Source organism: Beta vulgaris, chromosome 9, assembly GCF_026745355.1.
Source record: "Beta vulgaris subsp. vulgaris cultivar EL10 chromosome 9, EL10.2, whole genome shotgun sequence".
NCBI lineage: Eukaryota > Viridiplantae > Streptophyta > Magnoliopsida > Caryophyllales > Amaranthaceae > Beta > Beta vulgaris.
In genome coordinates, this window is record NC_079210.1 from 45,934,737 (window position 1) to 45,957,916 (window position 23,180).

General features: G+C 36.5%; 1 protein-coding gene across 2 annotated transcripts; it reads left to right on the forward strand.

Annotated features, from left to right (window-relative positions):
• The first annotated feature begins 1,415 nt into the window (after nt 1-1,415).
• On the forward strand, nt 1,416-23,158 carry LOC104904066 (uncharacterized). Of its 2 annotated transcripts, none has more exons than XM_010692241.3 (13): nt 1,416-2,025; nt 3,729-4,839; nt 6,126-6,335; nt 6,463-6,695; nt 7,192-7,266; nt 8,892-8,963; nt 9,043-9,141; nt 9,231-9,299; nt 9,387-9,501; nt 13,000-13,068; nt 14,694-15,036; nt 17,845-17,956; nt 21,571-23,158. In XM_010692241.3, exons 1-13 carry the CDS (start codon nt 1,888-1,890, stop codon nt 22,681-22,683), a joined length of 3,759 nt encoding a protein of 1,252 aa, XP_010690543.1. In that variant the 5' UTR covers nt 1,416-1,887; the 3' UTR covers nt 22,684-23,158. The 2 variants fall into 2 exon arrangements, with proteins under 2 accessions (XP_010690543.1, XP_010690544.1); XM_010692242.3 differs by having other exon boundaries at nt 6,126-6,308.
• The last annotated feature ends 22 nt before the right edge of the window (nt 23,159-23,180 follow it).

Sequence of the window (23,180 nt, forward strand, 5' to 3'; positions counted from 1 at the left end):
ATAATTCTTAGTATAATTTTATTATATAAGCAAACTCGTAATGAGTCTAGTGTTCGCCTAAAATACCTTACATGCATTTTTTTATTACTGTTATAAAAGGTAATGTTTATCTACAGTGACTATTGTACATGTTTGTATAACTTGAAGCACAAATCGTACGCATTTGGATCTAGTTTATATTTATAGGAGAACAACTACCATGTCCATGAGAATATATGGTATTATGGTAAACAATGTCCTCCATATTATGGTGATATGTATATAATAGTAACCGGATTAAAACGACATCATATGTGTGAATCTTGAGAATTAAGTAATAGAGACTTGGTGAGATTGCTATGTACAAATTTGAATTGTGCACTTTTTTCCCATTATATTTCCATTACTATAGTTGTTCAGAAAAAAAATCACATTTTCATTTTTGGTTAAGTCTAGTTTTCTCACTTCATATTAACTTGTTATTGTATATCTATTATGATATATTCATTTAAATTATCTTTTCACTGTAGTATGTTACTAACTCCCCAATATGGATATACATTAAATATAACAACTTTATTTGACAAAGGGAGTGCTATATGATTGCAATTAGTGTTTTCATTCAGTTCAACATACAATGAAAACTTGAACAACAAATATATAGAATGAGTCGTGATTTTAAAAATGACTATACACATTTTAATTTGGAAATTGACATGACAGATTTTCTTCAAAATTGCATTCAGTCATGATGATATGGCTTGTGCCAACTCAACAAGATAATTCAATTATTGAAGATAGAAAACCTGAAGCAAGAGTATGACAATATATAAAATTTGCACCAAACGAGATACGATAAAGTTGCAAGCACAATAAGCCAACACGATGATGGGCTCCAAAAACACGTGATTTTTGGTTGTGGTTATGGTGGAGCTTGTAGACAAATGATAAGAAGCAAACAAAACGCTTGAAGCACGTGATTCGAGTAAATATGTCATGTTCGATACAAACATGTAGAGAATGAAGTTGAGAGCGATGAGTTTGAGTATTAATTTATATTTAAGGAGAGCGTTTACTCCATGTGAGATCATTTTAGTATTAATTACTTCTTTATTATGAAAATATTTCATATTGAATTTTGAAAATTCATATTTATTATGAAGTTTTTCGAATCAAATATTGGGGTATGTAAATTCTTATTACATTTTCAGAACCACCTAGAAAAATTATTCCCTTCCAAAAGAATGTAAATAATAAGAATTTGTCTTGTGAGAGACCGTCTACCTTTAAATTAAAATTAGACAATGTTAGGCCCAATATTAAAAAGAAAATGAGCCCAATAATGACTAGGTTAATTTATTTCGGTGACTAGTTTAATCCTTTTAGTTATCAGGTCTCTTTTAATAATTTTTGAAATAATAAAAGAAATATAAGGGAAAAAAAAGAAGAGAGAGAAAAAGAGAAGGGAGAAAAAGAAAAATTCCAAAAACAAAGGCAGTTCTGCAAAAATCAAAATTCGCCTGTCCTAAATCGGTGACAGACAGTCGTCGTCGACGCTCACAATTGGCTTGCCAGAAAAATTGGGCACTCTCTTTCTCTACGCAAACCACCATAATTTTCCTTCAAATTCCCCAAATCAAAAACCCTAATTTCACCCGCGAACTCCCCCAAATTCCCCCACTCTTCATTCTAGCAACAGTAATCTTCATCACATCTTAATCAAAATCATCTAACCTACTCATCAAACACATTTCGCTTCTTCGATCCAGATTTCGCTGTACCACACTCACTTCTAGTGACAATGAAAATTATGATTCCTTTTCTTAGGTTATGAATTTTTCGAATCGATGATTTGATCGGCGAATTTTCGGAAGATTGAGGTGTTGGTTTTGTGGAGGGAAGTCGAAAATGGCGGCGCAAAACCAAGGGGATCTATTTGATTCTTATTTTAGGAGAGCAGATTTGGATCGAGATGGTAGAATTAGTGGCGCTGAAGCTGTCGCTTTTTTTCAGGGCTCAAATTTGCCTAAGCAAGTTCTTGCTCAGGTCTCTCTCTCGCTTTTTCGCTATATGTCGTAATTTCTCTAAGTTATTTTTTGCGTTGTTAAGCAGCTTTTGAGTTTGAAATTGAGGTGCTGTAGCTGAATTGATCTGAATTTTAGTTTATTTAGAAATGTTTGGTATTGGATTGGTTGATTATGGTGGAATGTAGTTTGAATTTGTTTGTGGAATGACAAGGGTTATCGTTTGATCGTTCGAACTTTTAGATAAGTGAGATGAGAGCATAGGCATAGGATGATTAGAGTGTGTGAATAATTATCGAGGAACGAGAAATAGGATTTTAAATGGTTAGAGCTATGTTATTCATGGCTGTCACAGTCTTTCTAACGACTATAATGTCGGGAAGCTAGGTTTTGTCAAGGACACTGGCGGTGTTCTGGAGGAATAATGTAGCTCTATCGTCAACCAGTCCAGACTGTTAGGAAATGGTTCATGTTTATCAGCTGTTTGAATGCCTGAGAGGTATATTTTGTGGCATGAAATCTGCTGGGATTTTGAAAATGAATACGTTTCGAAAAAGGGGAAACCTCATGTTCTAGCCATTTCTCGGGTTTATTGGATGGAAATTTGAGAAACGGTAGCGTTTATGAAATGGGGAATCTCGGGTCTGAGAGGTTTCCGTTCTTCATAAGCTCTGTGATAGATCACTACCTTTTTTACTTTTCAGTTGTCACCCCTCCCCCCCAACACACACACAAACATCTTTTCTTTGAGTAGGGGTTTGTAAGATTGGCAATGGCTGCTGTTAACTGAGTAATGGAGCCACTGAACATGCTGTAGTTTATTTGATACTTATTGAGAGTTGTGATAGTATGCATGGAGGAGAAGCTGTCCTGTATTTTGATTGTAGAGGGTTTTGAATTAACTGGGATGCTTCACTGGATATGCCATGTTGCACATTAGCGGTGTTAGTGTGTACCCTAGCTTATCAATGGCCTTAGGTAAAACTTCCATCTCTTTTGTATATCAAGTTTTTACTGGTCAATCTGTGTTGGAATTTTCTAGTTAAAACATCTATTCTCAAAATTAGTGGATTCTTGCGTCCTGAGAACAAGTATCCCCCTCGGGCCCATGCTTTCTTGTAAAATCTTCTATTCTCTGGATTATTGGATTTTAGCATCCTGGGAAAAAGGCATTTCCGCCTCCCCCATCCAAGTGTCTGCCTGTCATCAAGTGTCGCGCAACCTGGTAAATCATGTGATTGGCTGTTCCAAAGGTGCTAATGACTTGCGAATATGTTTGATTTCTTTTTTCCTAAGCTTATTACATCAATTATTTGGCTATAATTCGAGTTTGAGAAGCAGCGATTTGGTATGAGGAGTACAATTCTGAATCGATGTTTTAGGCTCTAAGTTGCTTGTATTTTGTGAAAGAGCTTAATTTATACCTATGATAACCCAGTGCACTTGCCATGAGTTCTATATTTGGGGGGGGGGGGTGGGAATGGTGATTTTGGATGGTACTCTTATTGGACGAAGGATTTATATGCCTAGAAAGACACATTGTGCCTTGATTCAAAAATTTGTTTATCTAAGCCGCGAGATATAACACTCTGATACCATTACTGACATGTCTTTGTAACGATAAGCGACTTAGGAGTTAGGGCATGCAATTTGGTCATTTTGGTGGGTGGAACTTTCAGGTTTTCTGTGTTATGCTGACTGATTTCCGTTTGTTCTTTATCATAGATATGGACGTTTGCCGACCAAAATCGAACAGGATTCCTTGGTAGACCAGAATTTTATAATGCTCTTAAGCTTGTGACAGTCGCACAGAGCAAGCGAGACTTAACTCCTGAGCTTGTCAGGGCCGCTCTGTTTGGTCCAGCTTCTGCTAAAATCCCAGCACCGCAGATTAATTTGCCTGTTTCACCTGTTCCGCAGTCAAGTGCTGCTGGAGCAACCCCTTCCACATCTCAGATGAGTAGTGTTGCTCCTATCTCATCCCAGAACCCTGGGCTTAGAGGAGTATCAGGGTCCCCAAATGTCAACATGAATCAGCAGTATAGTCAACCACAAGCAAGCGGGTTAGTGAGACCCCAAACTACCGCTTATGGTGTAGCTACGCAACCTGTACAAGGAGTTGGCTTTCAAGGATTTCCTGGGGGAGCTGTTGCATCAGGCCCAAACTTGCCTAATTCAAGAGCACCAAATGACACAGGAGTTGCAAGTGTAGGAAGGTCACCAGCAGGAGTGGTCTTAGAGAGAGGAAGTAGTCTTTTGTCAAACCAATCTGGGGTGCCATCAGCAGCAGGACCAGCTCCTCTTTTGCCACCTAAGCCTTTTCCAACGACAGGATCTTCTGTTCCGCAACCCAATACGCTCATTTCACAAAATGGGTCCACTCCTGGTTCTATTTATGGAGGTGATGCATTCTCTGCAGCTCCATCTCAGCCCAAAAGAGAGAGTTTTTTCTCTACCTCATCAGCTAGCAGTGTACAAGTCCCTTCAGCCTTTGTTCCAGTTTCAGCTAGCAGCCAATCTTTTTCTAAGCAGGGCTCTGTTGCTTCTGCACCAAATTCACTCACTACAAACCCTGTTGGTGGACAACATCAGAAGTTGTCATCAAATGTGAAACAGAACCAACCAATTCCTGTTCAAAATAGGGCCCCACCTGGCCCTCATGTATATTCACTTCATAATTCTACAGGACATCAGTCTCAACTAAATTGGCCAAGGCCAACTCAGACTGATCTACAGAAATATACCAAAGTATTCATGGAGGTCGATACTGATAAAGATGGGAAAATATCTGGTGCAGAGGCACGCAACCTATTTCTAAGTTGGAAGTTACCAAGAGGTAGGTCATTAATTTTCTCATCTTCTTTTATGCTTTATGGTTTTCAATTTCTAATAAAAGTGTGGTTCTTTTCTTGCTTTAGTGATTTCCATCTATTTTTTATTGTTTATTTAAATTTCGTTTTTCAATATAATTGTGTCCTATGTGTCGGACTCTGTTTTCTGAAAATAGTTCTTAATTCAACTTCCAATTTGTATTAAGTGGTCAATATTTCAATATAGTTCTTGATTAAGTGGTCAATAATTTATTATTAACGGCATGGATGGCTGACTGAAGTTCTCTTATGAATTTTGTTCCCTTAGAAAGTTTAGTGAGGTGAGAGCCGGTTTGTGTTTGATGAAGCCTATCCCTACAATACAAGTCACACAGTTAAAATCTTTAATTACGTGCGTCGTGCACTACTGCACATATCTTTTGGCTGTAGTGCTTTTAGGAATGTCTTTGCTGTGGTGGATCATGGAGCTTAAGGAGTGATCGTAGTTGAATTCTCAGCGGTATTACTAATGCATTAATTCAGATGACTTCCTTAGTTACCTTCCGCTTCTTAGTTTTTCTTAGAGTAGTAGTCAATTTATGCTTTCCAACCTATAGTAGTACAAGTGTACAACTATCACTGAGTAAGGTTCTGTGCTCTTCTAATCAAGGTACTCTGTCATGGCATTTTGGGTTCATGAAATCGTATTATATGGGACAGAGTAGCATGCAGCTACATATCTCTTTGCACTAAAACTTGTGGAGTTACGGAAATGTTGTCTCTTGCCGTGCCAGTACCATCATGCCTTGCAGATCTTGGATTTCAGAATTAACGTTGTCTGCCTAATCTCACCAAGATTGCTATCTAGGAAAATCAACCTTGAAATCTAGTGTTCTAAACTAATCTTTTGTTAAAATTTGTACTTCGGATTTTTTTTTTTTAAATTCTCTGATAATTCATTACACAAGATGAGAGATTATAGCATAAGGTTGATAGATGAATAGTCTTTACTATGCAAATGTTGCATGTATTTAGAAACAGAAGAAGTATAAGATTGAACATGATCATATAGGTTCGTGTTAAATTTGTTTCATTGTATATTTTTAATTTGTCAATTTTACATAATTTTTCTCATACATAAGATATCAATGATCAAAGATGTACATTGGAAACGTGAAGAAGAAAGTGTTGCAATTGTAGTATTGTGGAACGGAGGAAGTACCTATGACATATCATTTCCCTTTTAATTTTTTTTGGTTGGAACAGGTTTTTATATGATGTGCCACTCATTTTTGACTGCTACATGTTCCAGAGGTCTTAAAGCAGGTGTGGGACTTGTCTGATCAGGATAACGATAGCATGCTTTCTCTCAGGGAATTCTGTATTGCACTGTATCTGATGGAAAGATACAGGGAAGGGCGCCCTCTTCCATCAGTTCTTCCAAGCAGCATCGTGGCTGATTTTCCTGCTATCGCTCAACCAGCAGCTGGATATGGTAATGCAGCATGGGGATATAATGCTGGTATATGAGGATTTTGATTTTTTTGCGCTTGTTGAGTTTGCTCTGAATGAAATCCTTACAAAAAAAATTCTGAATTATACTTTTTTTTGAGCTGCCATTTTATTTTGCATTGGTCTTTGTCATTTAGGTTTCCAGCAACCACAGGCAGCATCTGGCGGAGCTCCAAGACCAACTGCACGTCCAGCAGGAAAACCTCCACTACCTGCTTCTGCTCATACACCATCAGACGATAGAATGCCTCCTAAGCCGCCAAAAGCCAAAGTGCCAATGTTAGAGAAACATCTAGTAGACCAGCTGAGTGAAGAGGAGCAGAAATCACTCAATCTGAAATTCCAGGAGGCATCTGAGGCGAATAAAAAAGTGTGTTCAGTGTTCCTTTTTTCAACCCTTTTACCAAAGTCTGGTTCAGATGCTTGTTCGTTGTTGTGCTGAAATGGTGACTGCTGTTATTCTGTGGCAGTGGGGTATTTTTTTGAGGAATCATATGTTTATGGGAACTTTTAAATCAACAACTTCCTCTATTTCTGGTTCCAGCTGCAAGACTTGAGCGTCTTATATGAATGTCTTTTCTATTGCCTTCATTATTTTAGCTGTCTTGTTTTTACATTATAATAAAAAATCAAGATTCAAATATTAAAAGGTATATTTTTTAGTATTGTATGTTTCACAATGAGTAATTTAGGTTTGAATCTATGTTAATCAAACACGGGAATTGGTCTGGGTGTACGACTCGGCTAGCTGTAGTGTTTTGTGAATCTAATTCCTATATTTGCTCTTGCTTTCCCCTTAATTTAGAGTCAAATCAATTTGTGGTTTGGCTATACATATTTTGAGTGTGTTATTTGGATTATGCAAGGTTGAAGAACTAGAAAAGGACATAAAAGAAGCAAGGGAGAAAATGGAATTCTACCGAGTCAAGATGCAAGAGCTTGTGAGTATCTTTATATATACATGCTCTTTATTTGAATTTGCCGTTTGAAATAACATATTGACACACTTTCATCTAGCTTAATTAACAACAGTTCTGTTATGCTATAATTATGTCATATGAACAATCCTTTGAACTAGCTACCTACCTATACTATCATGCTTTACAAATAACTTCCTTGTTGGTTGTAGTTTTCCTTATTATTTATTAGACTATCAGTGCTATTGCTATCTTATAATCTCTTCCTATCTCTCCCTTCCCTTTAATTAAAGCAAAGAAGAAAATAAAAAAAGATGAGATTATGTGTTACTTTTTATACTAATGTACTTAATGTTTCCTGGGTCTTTCAGAGACCTTTTCAGTAAGGCTTTAGGGATGAGGCTATATCTATGTGGACCTCTCCTTGCCCTACTTTAGCAGAGTCAATTGGTTTGTTGGTTGTTTCATGATGGCACAACTTCTTGACTTCCAAAATTATAATTGCATGTGATTGTTCTATATATGTAGACCTGTCTTTACTCTTTACCCTACTTTAGCAGGATTAATATCGGGTTGTTAATTCTGTTGTTTAATTATGGTACAACTTTGGGACTCCCTAAATTATGGTTGCATGTCTGTTCTTATATGTGCATGCACACTCATGCAAGGGGCATATTTATGATGATGAGGCTCTTGAATGAAGATGAGAATGCATACTTATATGAGAATGAGAATGAATTTTACGTGCTATAACTCTTATGAATAAGTGATGTAACTCTAAAAAAAAATATTAGAAAAAAATTCATAATTTTTTTTTTGGCTCATAATTTTTAGGGGGGTATAACTAATGAATATTGTAACTCTAATCCAATCGTGTGGTTGAAATTCATTCTCATTTCTCATGTAAGGAGCATTCTCATGTGATCTTGCCCCTTTATATATATACTAGCTTTCATATGCACGCGATGCGTGCGTTAATTTCAAAATTTGTTATTCTATTAGATATTCCATTCGTACTTTATTTATGATTAAACTTAAATGTGAAAAATTTAACAGTTAAATGAATTTATGAATTTAGATATATTAGTTCGCCAATGTAAAAAAAATAAAAATGTTGTGAGTGATTGTTAACATTAATTTTTTGTGAATGAATATTGAACAGAAAGAACAAAAATAATGAGTTGGTTTAACTGGATTAAAGAGTATCAAAGGTAGTGAATGTTCAGACTTTTCATGTGCACATTATGTATGCCATCTTTTTTTATAAGGTATAAATATTTTGTCCATTTAATTTTCGATTGAAGTATTTGATGCATATACCATTTTAAACTTGTTTTAAATGGCAAGTTGGAATGAGAATTTTTAAATGATTTGCTTTTGTAATTTTTTTCATTCCATTAATTAGATCATTAAGAGTATTTTAGTCACTTCAAAAAAGGACACCACACCTCCTCCCTTGGCTTATATAATAGATATATATATATATATATATATTAAAGAATGTTCACAACATAAATAGACATACTAGCTTGGTATATAGCTAGTTTTTTTATTTTAGATATTGATGTAGCCGTTCATGGCCCAGTGTTACTCCAGAGTCCAGTTTATTGCTTGGAATTCTAACTGTGTATTTCTTGTTTTGTTTTAAGGTTCTCTACAAGAGTAGATGTGACAGTCGCTATAATGAAGTTTTTGAAAGGGCTGCTGCAGATAAGCATGAGGTGTGTGCCTAGTTAGTTGCCTGAGATTTGACAAATTAGTTAACACGAGTACATCTTTTATGAGATTGTGATTTTTCAGGTTGAGTCTTTGGGCAAGAAGTATGAAGAGAAGTACAGACAAACTGGTGATGTGGCGTCTAAGTTGACGATTGAAGAAGCGACATTCCGTGACATACAGGTTTTACTTGCGATTTTCAATAGCTCATCAGGGGTAAGAAACAGTTTAATTGATTTGTTATAGAGTAATTTTACTCTGGTTTCTGGTAGGAGAGGAAAATGGAGATGTATCAGGCAATAGTGAAGATGGAACAGGATGGCACTGATGAGAGCCTTCAGGTATTTTTTATTGGCTATGGAAACAGAAGGTCATGAAGTTTCTCTTATTGGTGCTGGCTTTTTTGATCTCTGGGTTATCATAATCAGGTTCGTGCTGATCGCATCCAGTCTAGTTTGGAGGAATTAGTGATATCTCTCAGTGAACGTTGCAAGAAATACGGACTGCGTGCCAAACCGACCACAATAGTTGAGCTTCCTTTTGGTAATTTCATACACTTAAAACAACATGCTTTCTTCTCTTTGATCTTTGCTCCTACTTTGAGTATAAATCACGTATTATGTATACTTGAGCTTTATATTTGTCAATTGCTAATGCAGAAAGCGGTTGGCATATTTGTGCTTGTTAATTACTCCATCCGTTTTTATTTAATTGCTACATTGTTGTATGCACAACAATTTAGGCAATATCACTTTCAAGCTTTTGGGAGGGTACTTTTTTTGACCCATTTAATGTAAAATAATGGGAAAAGTGAAAAAGTAATACTTTTGGGTGGAAAAAGAGAAAAACAAATATAATAGTAATACTTTATGGTGGGCCAAGTACCCCAAATAAGGAAAGGTTAAACAATGTAGCAATTAAAAAGAAACACCCATATATGGTGAATGTAGCAATTAAATAAAAATGGAGGAAGTATGTTTCTTGAATATGTTTCAGCAGTCCTGCAGTTCGTTTTCTAAGCTGATCATGTCTGTCATTATTTTATGACTTTTAAAATGCTCTTGGTCTGTAAATAGCTACAGGGTTAATTGTGAGTTTTGGTGCTGTTGTGGTTTGTTTTAACAATCATGCTCATTCTTGTGACGAGTTATCTGTATTTTGGTCTGAGTATCATGGAGGGCTCTTGTATCAAAATTCAAAACATAGGCCTTTCATCTTTATGTGAGAGGTCTTTCCCTTGGCTAGTTACTTTATTTTTCTTTTTGACATTTTTTTATACAGTTTGGGGGATCCTATCATTTTATTTTTCCTTACCCTTGATATTTGAATCAAAAGGTTGTGCCAAGTGTAAAGAATGCTTGTGTGCCTATGGACAGCTAAGTTTCCTTATGGTTTTACGTATGGGTTTGGTGCAAATTTTTTTCCGGGTGGTAAGTTTTGAAAAAAGGGTCTTGGTGGTTGGAGAAGAGGCTAGTCAGATAATGGATTTATGACGTAGAGGTGAGCAAAGTATTCTTACATAAATTATGCTGTCTCTGAATGGTATATGTGGAAGTTATGCAAACCAAAAGGAATTAGAACAGCCTAAGTATTTCCATCAGCCGTGGTGCTTCTTTTACAGGCGTGATTTACTTCTCATTTGTGCTTCAAATGCAACGTTACCATATGTATGAAGGAGATATATCAGATTATGTGAAGAGTTATGGGTAGCTTTCTTTCTTTTTGCCACCTGACAACAGAGAATAGCTTAGGTTCCTTTTCCTATCATTTTCCTGAGCTGTCCAATTGTCTGCTTTTGTACCAATAGCTTGGACTTTATTCAGATTCTGTTGTGGTGGTGGTGGATTGCTGATTGGGTGGTGGATTGCTGATTGGGTGTTGGAAGACAAAGGATACAAACTAAGAGATAGAATGATAGTTGACTGTATTATTATGATGCTCAGACTCGTTACTTTACCCTATGTCACCACGACCCAGGTGCAAGCACAGAATATTGGTCAGGCCGTCAGATACTCAGATCTGGCAAGAAGACAAAGGACATGGCAGTTGCTGGTAAGTGTTAAGTCTCACACGAACACAATCTATTGCAAAAACAACAGCAATAAGAACAGCAATGCCAAAGCCATAATCCCAAGAGCCTGGGGATTGCAAACTATTGAGAATTTTTTTAATTCTAGGGTACAAGCCTACAAGGGGTAAGCCTTAGATTGGCAAATTTGGTGTAATCCGCTGACTCAAGTTTGAAACATTGGGGCTTTTGTTCTTCTTGTTAGGCCGAATTAGTAGTTGTCTTTTACAATCACCAATACATTGAAATCTTCTGCTGTGACCGCTGTTGATGTTTGCGGTTGGATATCTATTTTTACATTTTTTTCGTCTCTTTTGTTTTCTAAATGGGCTGTGATATCTTTTCTTTTCTATTCTGCCATTGAGCCTTTCTCTCTCCATCAAATTGATTATGGACAGGTTAAAGTAATGTGGACATGCAGGGTGTCCATGCTAAGATAGACCTGGGTGTAGGATGGAAAACTGATGGACATGCTTTAGTACTCTTGACTTTTTAATTCTTGTGGCTCATTTTTGGAGTTCCCTGTCAAACTTTTCTTTTTTCTATGATAAGTTACTGCTCCCATCTTTCCTTGATATTGTCCACTTAACTAACTTCTAATGTTCCATATATATTTTCTGTCACTTCTGTTATACCAATGCACCTTACCTCTCCATCCTGGTTTATTGCTTGATACAGCATATGATTTAAGTTTACTAATGACATGTTATTAATATGGAGTATCAATAGCATTTTGCTTTTCAACATCTGTAAGTAATACGGAGTTAATGATTTCAGTTGTCTTGGAGAGTAAATAATTGGCAAATTTTCTTTTAATCATTTTCCAAGATACTCCTTTTTTGTATCAAAGCGATAGACATAAGGGAACGTTCTATGATTTCCTGTGCTTACTGTTTTTTCTGCTTTCTTAATTTTTTTGGTAATATTCTGCTTTCTTATTTTCTGACAAGTTATTATACATCCTGACAATTTCAATTGAAGAAAGTGGGGTTTTCTTTAGAACATTTTCCATGTCCCGGAGTCCAACTGTATCTTGTACAATTCTTAGATGGTTCCCTGTGTCTGAATTAAAAAATTCTCATGTCTGATTCTCTGATCCATACCCGATATTGACAGCCATATTGTAGCCTGATTATCGTACCTCCAAATTTGTAAGTGATCTATAATTCTATATGCTCTTATAGGACTTTATTCTCCTTGACTATCTCTTTTAACTTTTGTCCTTGATGTTCTAGGCATTGCACTATTGTTATCTAATGAGTTGTTATTTTTCATAAAAGACCATTCTGGTCTTGATGTCAGGGACTTGAGGAATTATGTTCTAGATAAAGTAAAGACTGAAAATTTTTAGCTTTAAGTATTTTTAATTTTCTCTTGAAATGTAATTGGAGCCGGAGAAAGAGCAAAATTTTCTGATGTGAAATGGTCTGATTTTTTAAATTTCCTCTTGGTACGTAATTAATTGGTGTCACAGACAGAGCTAAATTTTCTGAGGTAAGATGGTACGATTAGCTGAGACTAGAAAGTTGCAAAGAATACCAAGGCTTTTAAAGTCTTGTACCTTCAGGGCTAAGCCTTCATTAACTCTGAAATGCAAACTCATTTTGGATCGTTTTTGGTTCTTGACGTCAGGGACTTGGGGAATTATGTTCTAGACAAAGTAAAGACTGGAAATTATAGCTTTAAGTATTTTTAATTTTCTCTTGATACGTAATTGGAGCCGGAGAAAGAGCAATGTTTTCTGAGGTAAAATGGTATGCTTTTTTGATATTTTTCTTGGTATGTAATTAATTGATGCCAGAGAAAGAGCAAAATTTCCTGAGGTAAGATGTTATGATTAGCTGAGACTAGAAAGTTGCAAAGAATACCAAGGCTTTTAAAGTCTTGTACCTTCTCGGCGAAGCCTTCATTAACTCTGAAATGCGAACTCAATTTGGATCTCTTTTTTGTTCTGAAGATGTTTTGTTCCACAGGATGGCAACCTGGCATTCAGGAGAGTGCTTCTGATTGGGATGAAGAGTGGGATAAATTTGAAGACGAAGGCAAGTTTGACCTCTTTTACTATTTTGTGGATGATTTTCATAGTATTGTTTACGTTTTGTCACTGCTAATTTAGCAGGTGCTTGCCGTGCTTCTTCATTCCTTGCAGTTCTCTTTTTAATAAATTTTTTGGATGCATATTTGGAGTTTTCATGGCATTGTGGCACTATTACGACTGTTTCAGTCTTGAAACATTATTCTCCTTGTGATGCGCTTAGACCTTATCACTCTAATAATACTGTGTCAAAACATATTTTCTGATGATTTCTTGTATTCTGAAACCCTAGGCAATAAATGTATGTTCAAGTTTGAAATGATTTTGCTTATTTGGATCTGTCAGAAATACGTGGTCATTCATATGTCTACGTGGCGGCTAAAATTTATGTAGCTAATCCTATACGAAACAATCAACTTTATTCTACTTTTGTCTTTTAATCTATGCTGATTATATAACAGAGCTTTTGTTCTCCAAATTTAATTTACTATTTAATTGTCTCCCCAGAAAAATTCATTAATTTCTCCATTACATTGTTTTCTCTCTTTCACAAACCAATAAGTGTACTTAATTAAAAAAAATCTCTTTCTTCATTAGATATTGAAAAACAAGAGATGGTCGAATAGTATATCATATTATTGAAACAAATTTTACTACTTTAGAGTCAACACGCTACAATCTATACCCTTGCATTACACAAGTTTTAAAAGTAGATACCTTTCATGTGTTTTTTTTTATGCTCTGTTGTAGTGTTGTCTCTTTCGTTTCTTTTCTTGCTGTGGTTATCTATTAATGCACGCTCTTCTTTTCAGTAAATTTGCTTCTTAGCTATGCAGACTTGTACATCTATTTGCCTTACTTCTGTTTTCCCCCTTAGTACAATTAGGATGTAAGTGGAAATCTTGATCTCATATTGATTAATATAGGCTCAGAAGCTAACCAGCAAAGCTTAGATTGCAGGATACTGGTCAGGGTCTTGCTAGAGATGGAGTGTCTAGTGGCTTGTCTAGCCTCTTATTGCTTGCTTGGTCTTATTAGTTAGCAAAAACTGGCCTAAGATTTAGTTGGAGCTTTCTGCAATGGAATTTTGGTGCTTTTGGTTGCCAATAATGTATCTAGTTACCCTGCAGGCCTGGTTATTTTGTACACTGGCTGTAGGTGATTTCTAAGAGCTTGTCTGATAATTACTAATATGCTGTAATATTTTTTGATTTAAAAAGTGTATTCTGTCATTTTCGTTCTTACTTTTGGAGTGCTCCTCATCACCTTTGGTGTCTGGTAGGAGGTTCATCCAGTGTTTTTGCGGACCTGAAGTTCTTTCAAAGAAAAATAAAGTTACCCTTATGCCAGAGTCTTAAATCTGAGTTACGTCTATATGATATCAGATGATCTTGGTGTGGACAAAGTTATGAAGGGTGGATTTTCTTTTTTAATTCATGTTCTTTTGTTTTTGCTTTGCTGGCAAGATTTAAAAGCTTAATTTGAAAATGAGTGTGAATGCCCCTTTGGTTTGTGAACTGACTTTGTTACTCTATTGCACTTCCTTTATCTTAGCAAGTTGATTTCTTTATAAAACATTGGTATAAGTTCAATTTCTTGATGGTTGCCTCTTATTATGGTTTTGTGTTTCAGGCTACACCTTTGTGAAGGAACTAACTCTAGACGTGCAAAACGTCATTGCACCACCTAAGACAAAAGTGAAAGTTGCTAAGCAAGAAAAGAATTTGGCTACTGAGAATGAATCAGCTATCCGTACCTCAGATACTGAATCCAAACCTGTGAAGCCTGCGTCAGAGGATGAACAGGTGACTGAGAATGGTGTAATAGGTACCCCTAAAGCATACGACGTGGCAAAAGGTCAAGTTCTTAGTCCTGCTCGAAGCTCACATGGAAGTCCACATGATGGATCAAAGGACAATGTTTTTAGAAAGCCTGGAAGTTCAGATGCCTCAACTCAGGCAAAGGAATCTCATAGGTATGCTTCTATGCTATAAAAGTCTCTACTTTCGAGTAGTTTCTATTTTGCATCTACTCCCTCCGTCCCATAAGATAGTGGTTGCATTCCTTTTTGGGTGTCCCAAAATGTTGTGCCTATTTCTTTTTTTTCAATTTGTTTGGACTAAATTATCCTTCATTTCTACATAAAACTTTCCAAAATACCCTACTTTCTTTTAAAATATGTGCCCCTATTTATTGTTTTACACCATTCCAAGGTATATTTATTGCTCTTTCATTTTATTTTAAAGGAAAAAGAAGAAAAAAACTAGTTCCAAGACAAAAATACCCAATAAACATTTACTTAAATATATATTTTTGTGAAATCCTAAAACTCTTTCCATTTTCCTTAATTCTTGTGAAAAATGAGAAGTGAGCACTATATTATGAGACGGAGGGAGTATTTTTTATAGTGGAAGTATATTAAAGAGCACTGCAGTGGTGATGAACTGGTATACCCTGGACCCTTGTTCTGCTTTAGATGCCTCTATACTACTCCCTCCGTTTCTTTTTAATTTACTTACTTCACTTTGGGGGAGAACCAAGGAAAAAGTTCAAAAGTATGAGAGAAAAACTGAAAAGGTGCAAAGAGAAATTGAAAGTGTGAGAGAGAAACTAAAAGGTGGGTTAAAATATTAAAAAGTGGATGACATGGGTGGAAAAAGAGGAGAAAGTAGATGTGACATTGCCAAAAATTAGAAAAGCAACACTGTGTAGATTAAAAAGAATCAGACCAGAATGGAAAGTGTGTAGATTAAAAAGAAGTGGAGGGAGTACATGTGTGATTCATTTGTTATTTAGAGTTATGTAAGAGTGCGATGATGCGTTGAGTAGCATAAAGCATATTGAGATGGATAAGGGACTAATTACAAGATTTGTGATGATCATAATGAGTTGATGAATCCATCTCCATTTAACAAGCACATCTAGTGAATGATAATATATTTCATGAGCTAAGTGCTTTTAGTCTATTGTCTTTGCGAGTGATTGAGATTTGAGGACAAGATGCAAACATGCATCATTAACATTGATTTCATGCCGGTGTTTTTTTTTTAGCTTCTTGTTTCCTTGACTTCAATTTGTCGACTTCATTTTGTCAACTTTCTCTTGTTATCTTTGGTTCTTGAATTAAACTGTGGGTGCATTCTCTTCACCTGAACTGAACTTATTGGACCTGATTCAACTTATTAGACCTGATTGAACCTTATTGGAACTGATTGGCCCTGATTAAAACTTATTGACCTAATTGGAACTTATTAGACTTTATTGGACCTGATTGAAACTTATTAGATCTTATTGGACCTGATTGAAACTTATTAGACCTGATTGAAACTTATTAGACCTTATTGGACCTGATTGAAACTTATTAAACCTTATTGGACCTGATTGAAACTTATTAGACCTTATTGGACTTGATTGAAACTTATTTGACCTTATTAGACAAAAAAATTGATGAGTTATAACATAAATATTACCCCTAACGTACTACCCCTCATGAAATAATAATAATTAAAATTTGTCCTTTAAAAAAATTATTATTATTAATTATCTCTTACGATAAACAATTTAACAAAAGAAATATACTATTTATATACTTGCCTATATACAACTTTCACCACTAATATATCTAATAGTCTTGTTAATAGTAATATGAATAACAAAATTATAGACAATAATACAAGTATAATACTATATATTGTGGTACTTCAATTTAAAAATTTAATAATAACATAATCAGCCAATAGCAATATGAATAATAAAATAATAGACAATAATACAAACATTTAATAAAATAATAGACAATAATACAAGTATAATACGATATAATCATTGACTATTTGGACCTTATTGAAACTTATTAGACCTAATTAGACCTGATTGGAACTTATTGGACCTTATTAAACCTGATTGGAATTATTGCACCTGATTGGAACTTATTGGACCTTATTAGACCTGATTGGAACTTATTGCCTGATTGAAACTTATCTGAACTGAACTGAACTTATTTGAACTGAACTAAACTTATTGGACCTGAAACTTAATTTATTAAGGTGAAGAGAACGCATCCTGTATCTAAAGCTTGTGAATATGCGAGAGGTATAACTTGTAAATTGCAAGTTTGTTGTTATGAGATCCTTACTTTTCCTTTTTCTTCCATTAATAGCTTATGTTTAGTTGTAAAGTGCAAGGATAAAGTACATTGTTTTTGTTGGTTGTAGAAGTCCTAGAATGCCAGCTGGGTAAATTTCCTTTTATCAACCATGGGGTTTTTTAATTTGAAAAATGTATTTCAGTTATTTAGTTACTGATTGTTCTCATCCTTGTATTTCTCCTCCTTGTCTGATTTTTTCATTTGAGGTAGTACAATAGATGAGAATCAGGTGAAGAATTTGTAGTTTTACCTTGAATGTGTCGCACGATTTTAAGTAATACATTAATGCCTCTCGGTAATGTTGAAGATAATGCGTTTTTGCTAGCAACCTTGGTGGTTTTCCTGCATTATCAGATCAATGTTCATGCTCATCTCTCTCCATTGAAATGGAAACAAAGAAATAAAGTTCTCGAATTATACATGTACTTAGGTTGTTTCTGTAGGCAACTCATCCCTATAAAAAAGAATCTTGCATTGACATTGAACTTTTCGCTGTTCTTATGATCTAAGCACTGCCCATATCTGAAAATTAGGATGAATTTGATCTATATAACTTATGAATCTCATTTTAGTTTGAGGTATCAAATAATTACTCCCATTTTGTGGCTTCTGATTGTTTTTGACAATCTGTTGCAGTGACCTTGGAAATTCTGAGGCTTCCTTTTCTGGGGAAAGGAGCTTCGATGAGCCAGCACATGGGACATTTGATGTTGCTGATGACGCGGATTCAATATGGGGTTCCTCAAAGGTAAACTTAGGTTGTGTGATTATATAATTCTACAAGAACTTCGTAGGCATTAAAAAACCATATTAAAATCAGCTATTTTTTGGTGAAAGCTTCGTAAGAGTTGCTATTATGTCTTGCTTTAGCATTTAATATAAAGTGGATGAAAAGCTAGGTTGCACGGAAACGGGGACGGGTCCGGGGACGGAAAACGGCAAAATCAAAATTGCAAAAAACGGGTACGGCATGGATTCGGCAAAAAAAAAAAATTAACTAAATTAAACATTCATACATAAATAGTTCAAAGTTAAAAATAACATAAAACAACAACTAAATTTAATGTCTTAAACTAGATAAAGCTTAGATAAGGCAACATCGCAACACATCAATCTTCAAGAAGCAACTCATTTTCTAAATCCAGCTCATCTAGTGAGAGTTCCGCAAACTCTAGAAACCCAACATCCTCCAATGAATCAAATGCATCTCCACCAATATCCCACATCTTAGTGTAAAGCTCCCAATACTCTTCGGAATTCCTTGATAAAAGGCGAAGATTGTTGTGGATGAAAACCAAATCTTGTGCACGACTTGGATTTAGCTTGTTCCTCCTAAGTGAGTGAATGAAGGAATATGTACTCCAATTTCTCTCACTACAAGATGATGAAGTAGGTTGCCCAAGCACTTTAAATGCCAAAGATTGGAGGAGAGGAGTTTGAGCTCCAAAGTTTGCCCACCAACTCTTAGGATCCATAGAATGCATCCTTTCAATACAAGTTAAATCCTCAAAAGGTCCACTCTTCATAGAGAATAGTGCATATTCATCCATTACTTTACCAACATCATCACTAAGTTCAAATAATCTACGAAAGCACTTCATTCTTTCTCGAGATACTTCACCATCTCTATGAGGAGCAACTCTAGATGGAGCTCCAAGTAGCCATTCATCACTATAGAACCTTCAATATTTAAAAAAAAAGATTATAAATTTGTGTATAAATATAATAAGATAAAAAATGTCAAAGAATATATACCTCGGGTTCAAGGAGTGGGCTAAACAATGGAGAGGAGTGTTGCTTTTTGCCCAACGAGCTACCAAGATTTCATAAACCACATGAAAAAAGGGACTAAACTCCGAATGAGGACGACATTCTTTCTTGTAAATCTCAAGCTTCACTTGTTTAATCATGGAATACCACATCTCATACACTAAGTGAAGGCATGGTTTATCGGTGTCACAATGCCTAATCATGTCATAGATAGGCCTTGTTAAATCAACAATGTAAGAAAGTTTGTCCCACCAATCATCATTCACAATCTTCTCCTTCACAATTTGCGTTCCCCATGTCTTCTTCTCTATAAGAAGTCCACTCATCACTTATAACCATGGCTTGAAGACCTCGTTTGATGAGCTTAAATCTCTTAAGCATCACAATAATAGGCAAAGCGAGTATCGGCTACGGAAAGCAACTTAAGAGGAGAAAATCTTTGGAACATGGCCAATCTCAGTTGTGGTTCATGATGAAATTTTTAATTTGAATGGCATCTCCATGGATTTCTGTGATCCAACTACATTCTTCATAAGTTTCATGATTGCTATTCACATTCCTTGCCGCACAAATATTCTTCAAAGCAAGATTAAGGTATGAACAACACATGGTGTCCAATAAATGTGAGGAAACTCACTCTCAATGAGCTCCCCTGCCCCTTTGCAATTTGCTGCATTGTCAGTTATGATTTGCACAACATTTTGATGGCCTACTTCTTGAATGACTTCTTTCATAAGATTAGCAATGAAATACTTATCTTTCACTTCACCAAAACAATTCACAGCTTTAAGAAAGATTGGACCATTACTAGAAGTAGCCATGAAATTAATGAGAGGTTTCCTTGTTGGATCACTCCATCCATCAGTCACAATTGTTACCCTTTTTCTCTCCAAGTTGATTTCAATGGTAGCATAAGCCTCTCTACATTAGCTTTTTCTTGTAAAGTAATGTAGTTCTAAGCTTGTTGTAACCAGGAGGTTTGTAACCTCCTATATTAGGTGGCAGCAAAAGTGAAGGCCCTCATATAGTGTGGATTCCTAGCAAGATTAAATGGCAACCTTCCTGTGTAAAACATCCTTGCAATTTCTTGATCCAATTGATCCCTAGTTTCAATCCCAAAACATCTAGTAATAGGTGATTTTTCAGACTTTCTTTTCTTGAATGTAGAATCGGAGTCCAAATGAGAAAGAGATTCACTAGGCAAGGAACTTCCCTAGGGCCCGAACTTTCTTAGTCTCATATTCATCATCAATTTTTGCATTTCAAGTTTATCAACACGGGACACTTTCTTACAACATGCAATTCCTTGACCCTTAATTTGAAGCAAATGGGCTCTAACTCTAGAACTAGATGTTCGATTTTCATTACAAAAATTACATCTATCTTTCTATGTTCCACCAACCGGCCCTTGTTTTTCAAGTCTTGTTACAAACCTCCACAATGGAGGCAAACCCTCATTTTGCGTTGATTCCGCACCAGACCCACTACCCGCTGCTTACCAATATTAGTACTTTGTTATGCATTTTTCCTAATAAACACATTCAACAATCAACACAACAATTCAACCCAACATTCAACAATTAAAACAGAATCAACACAACAACAATTTAATTATCAACACTCAATTAAACTAAATAAACTAACACTAAACTAAGTCACTAACTTACTGCATTTATTCCTATAAAAAAAAAAAGCAAAAAAACCTCCACAAAAAAAAGAAATAAAAAGACCAAACTGTCTACCAAAGTGCCAACTCGCCAAACATATATCCACGGAAATTCAAAAGTAGAGAAACAGAGAACTGAGAGAGTGAGAGAAGCTTACCGGCGACTTCGACGGAGAAGAAAAACCGGCGCTTGGCTGCAACTTTGCGAGTACGAGTCGACCTTCAGTCCTTCAAAGGAGAAGAAACCGGCGAGTGAAAGGAGAAGAAACGAGAGAGAAGAAAGTCAGAAACCGGCGACTCGACGGAAGATCGGTGAACGGCGGGCGGTGAGGCGGCGTCCGGCGAGATCTCGCTATCTTCGCACTCCCAGTTCAGAGAATTGGGTTTTTCGAAAATCTGAAACCCTAGAAAATGAAATTTGGGCTCTCAAATTTCATTAAACTAGATGGGTACGTGGGCTCACTCTAAGAAACGTCCCCAGCCCCGTCCCCGATCTGACCTCAGCCGTACCCATACATAACCCCCGTACCCAGTATTTGGATTCGTCCTGGGTACGAATCCCAGGCGAATCCGTACCGTACCCAGGACGTCCCCGTCTCCGGTACGGCTGGGTGCCGTACCCATGCTTCATAGATGAAAAGTATTGAGTATATGAATGCTTTTTGTTTACTGTTGGCTTTTGTTCACTTGACCTTGGGCTGAATCATATTAGGTGTGTGGCACTGTTGACTTGGTTGGAGGTACTGAAAGCATGTCTTGTCACAATATAGTCTACAAGATCTGCTGTTATATTCAAATACTGTTTTATCACCTTCTCTAGCTAGTGCCCTGAACTCCGTTGTAGATATTAAAGGACTGCTTCATTTAAGCCATTTCTATCTCGTGACAACTTTTTATTTAAATTTGATGACAACACCTTGTTTCAGGTTCTGAATCTTGACAAGCATAATGATGACTTGTTTGGACACGGGCAATGGACTCTGCCTCCTATCAGGACTAGTTCATCTCAGGCCGATGACCTTTTGCCCAAAAAAGGCATCTTTGCAGACTCTGTACCAGGCACACCAGCAGACAGCTTTTTGCCGAAAAAGAGTGTATTTGCAGATTCTGTGCCTGGTACACCAGCAGATGGCTTTTTGCCTAAGCATAGCATCTTTGCGGATTCTGTTCCAAGCACACCGGTTTATGGCTCAAGCTATTCTCCACAGAAGAATGGTGAAGGGCCAGAGCATGGTTTCAACTTTTCAAGGTTTGATTCCTTCAGATCTACAGATAGTGGATTCCAGCCTCAAGAAAGGCTATCTCGATTTGATTCCATGCGGAGTACTGGAGACTTTGACTCGCATGATGAAAGTTCATTTCAGCAAAAGGAGTCATTTACACGCTTTGATTCCATGCGAAGTACTAATGATTTTGATTATGGGGATCGGTTTTCTTCATTTGATGATTCAGATCCTTTTGGCTCTGGGCCATTTAAGTCATCATTTGGAAGTGAAACTCCGAAGGAGGACTCGGATCCTTTCAGGTCTAGTGCATTTAGGTCTTCTCTGGGAAATGAAACACCGAGGTCAGAGGTAGATGCATTTGGTTCTGTTGGGCCTTTCAGGTCATCGTTTGCCAATGAAACTCCCAGGGCTGACTCAGACCCTTTTGGGTCTGCTGCGTCTTTCCGACCGTCATTGAGCAGTGAAACGCCAAGAGCAGATGTTGACCCTTTTAGTTCCGCTGGGCCTTTCAAGTCTTCTTGGGGGGTTGAAACTCCAAGGGCAGAGGCTGACCCTTTTGGTGGTCCTTTCAGGTCATCAATGGGCAGTGAAACACCCAAGCGAGAATCAGACTATTTTGGATACTCTGGTTCATTTAGTGAGACGCCAAGGAGCGAGTTTGATTCTTATGGGTTTGGTGGTCCATTTGGTTCCTCACTTGGCAATGAAACGCCAAGGGGGGACATTGATGCCTTTGGTTCTTCTGGCCCATTTAAGTCTACTGTGGGTAGTGAAACCCCAAAACGCCAGACAGATAGTTGGAGCGCATTTTAGAGTATAGTGAGTTCGGATTACATATCTACTGAGCTCTACTTCGAGGCTAGAGATTGAATATGCTTGGATCTCGGAATGGTCCATCGTTACTGGCTACTTACATATTGCAGTTTTGCTACCTGCCACCAAAGAGCCGAGATATCCCTGCATCAATCTTTTTGTGATTTCATCTCCCGGTTTATTAGCTTAAATTTTTTGTTTCCCTTTGTAAACATCTCTTCTATTATATATTTTTCTTGGGGGTTTGTTGGGTTTGCAAATTTTTTTGCTGTTACCGTTTTCCTGTTGATGAGAAGCACTGGAAACATGTGATATTAAATTTTTTTTCCTTTGCCAATATTGTGGCTTGTAATGAAAATATAGTGGGCTGGCTTTGTAGTATCAGCATGAGTGAATGTTATTCTTTGTAATCACCTGGAATCTGACTCAGTTGTGTTACTTTGTGTTACTGTAGTGAAGTAGTGATTTTGCAAAATGTTTGTAATTTGATTAATTAT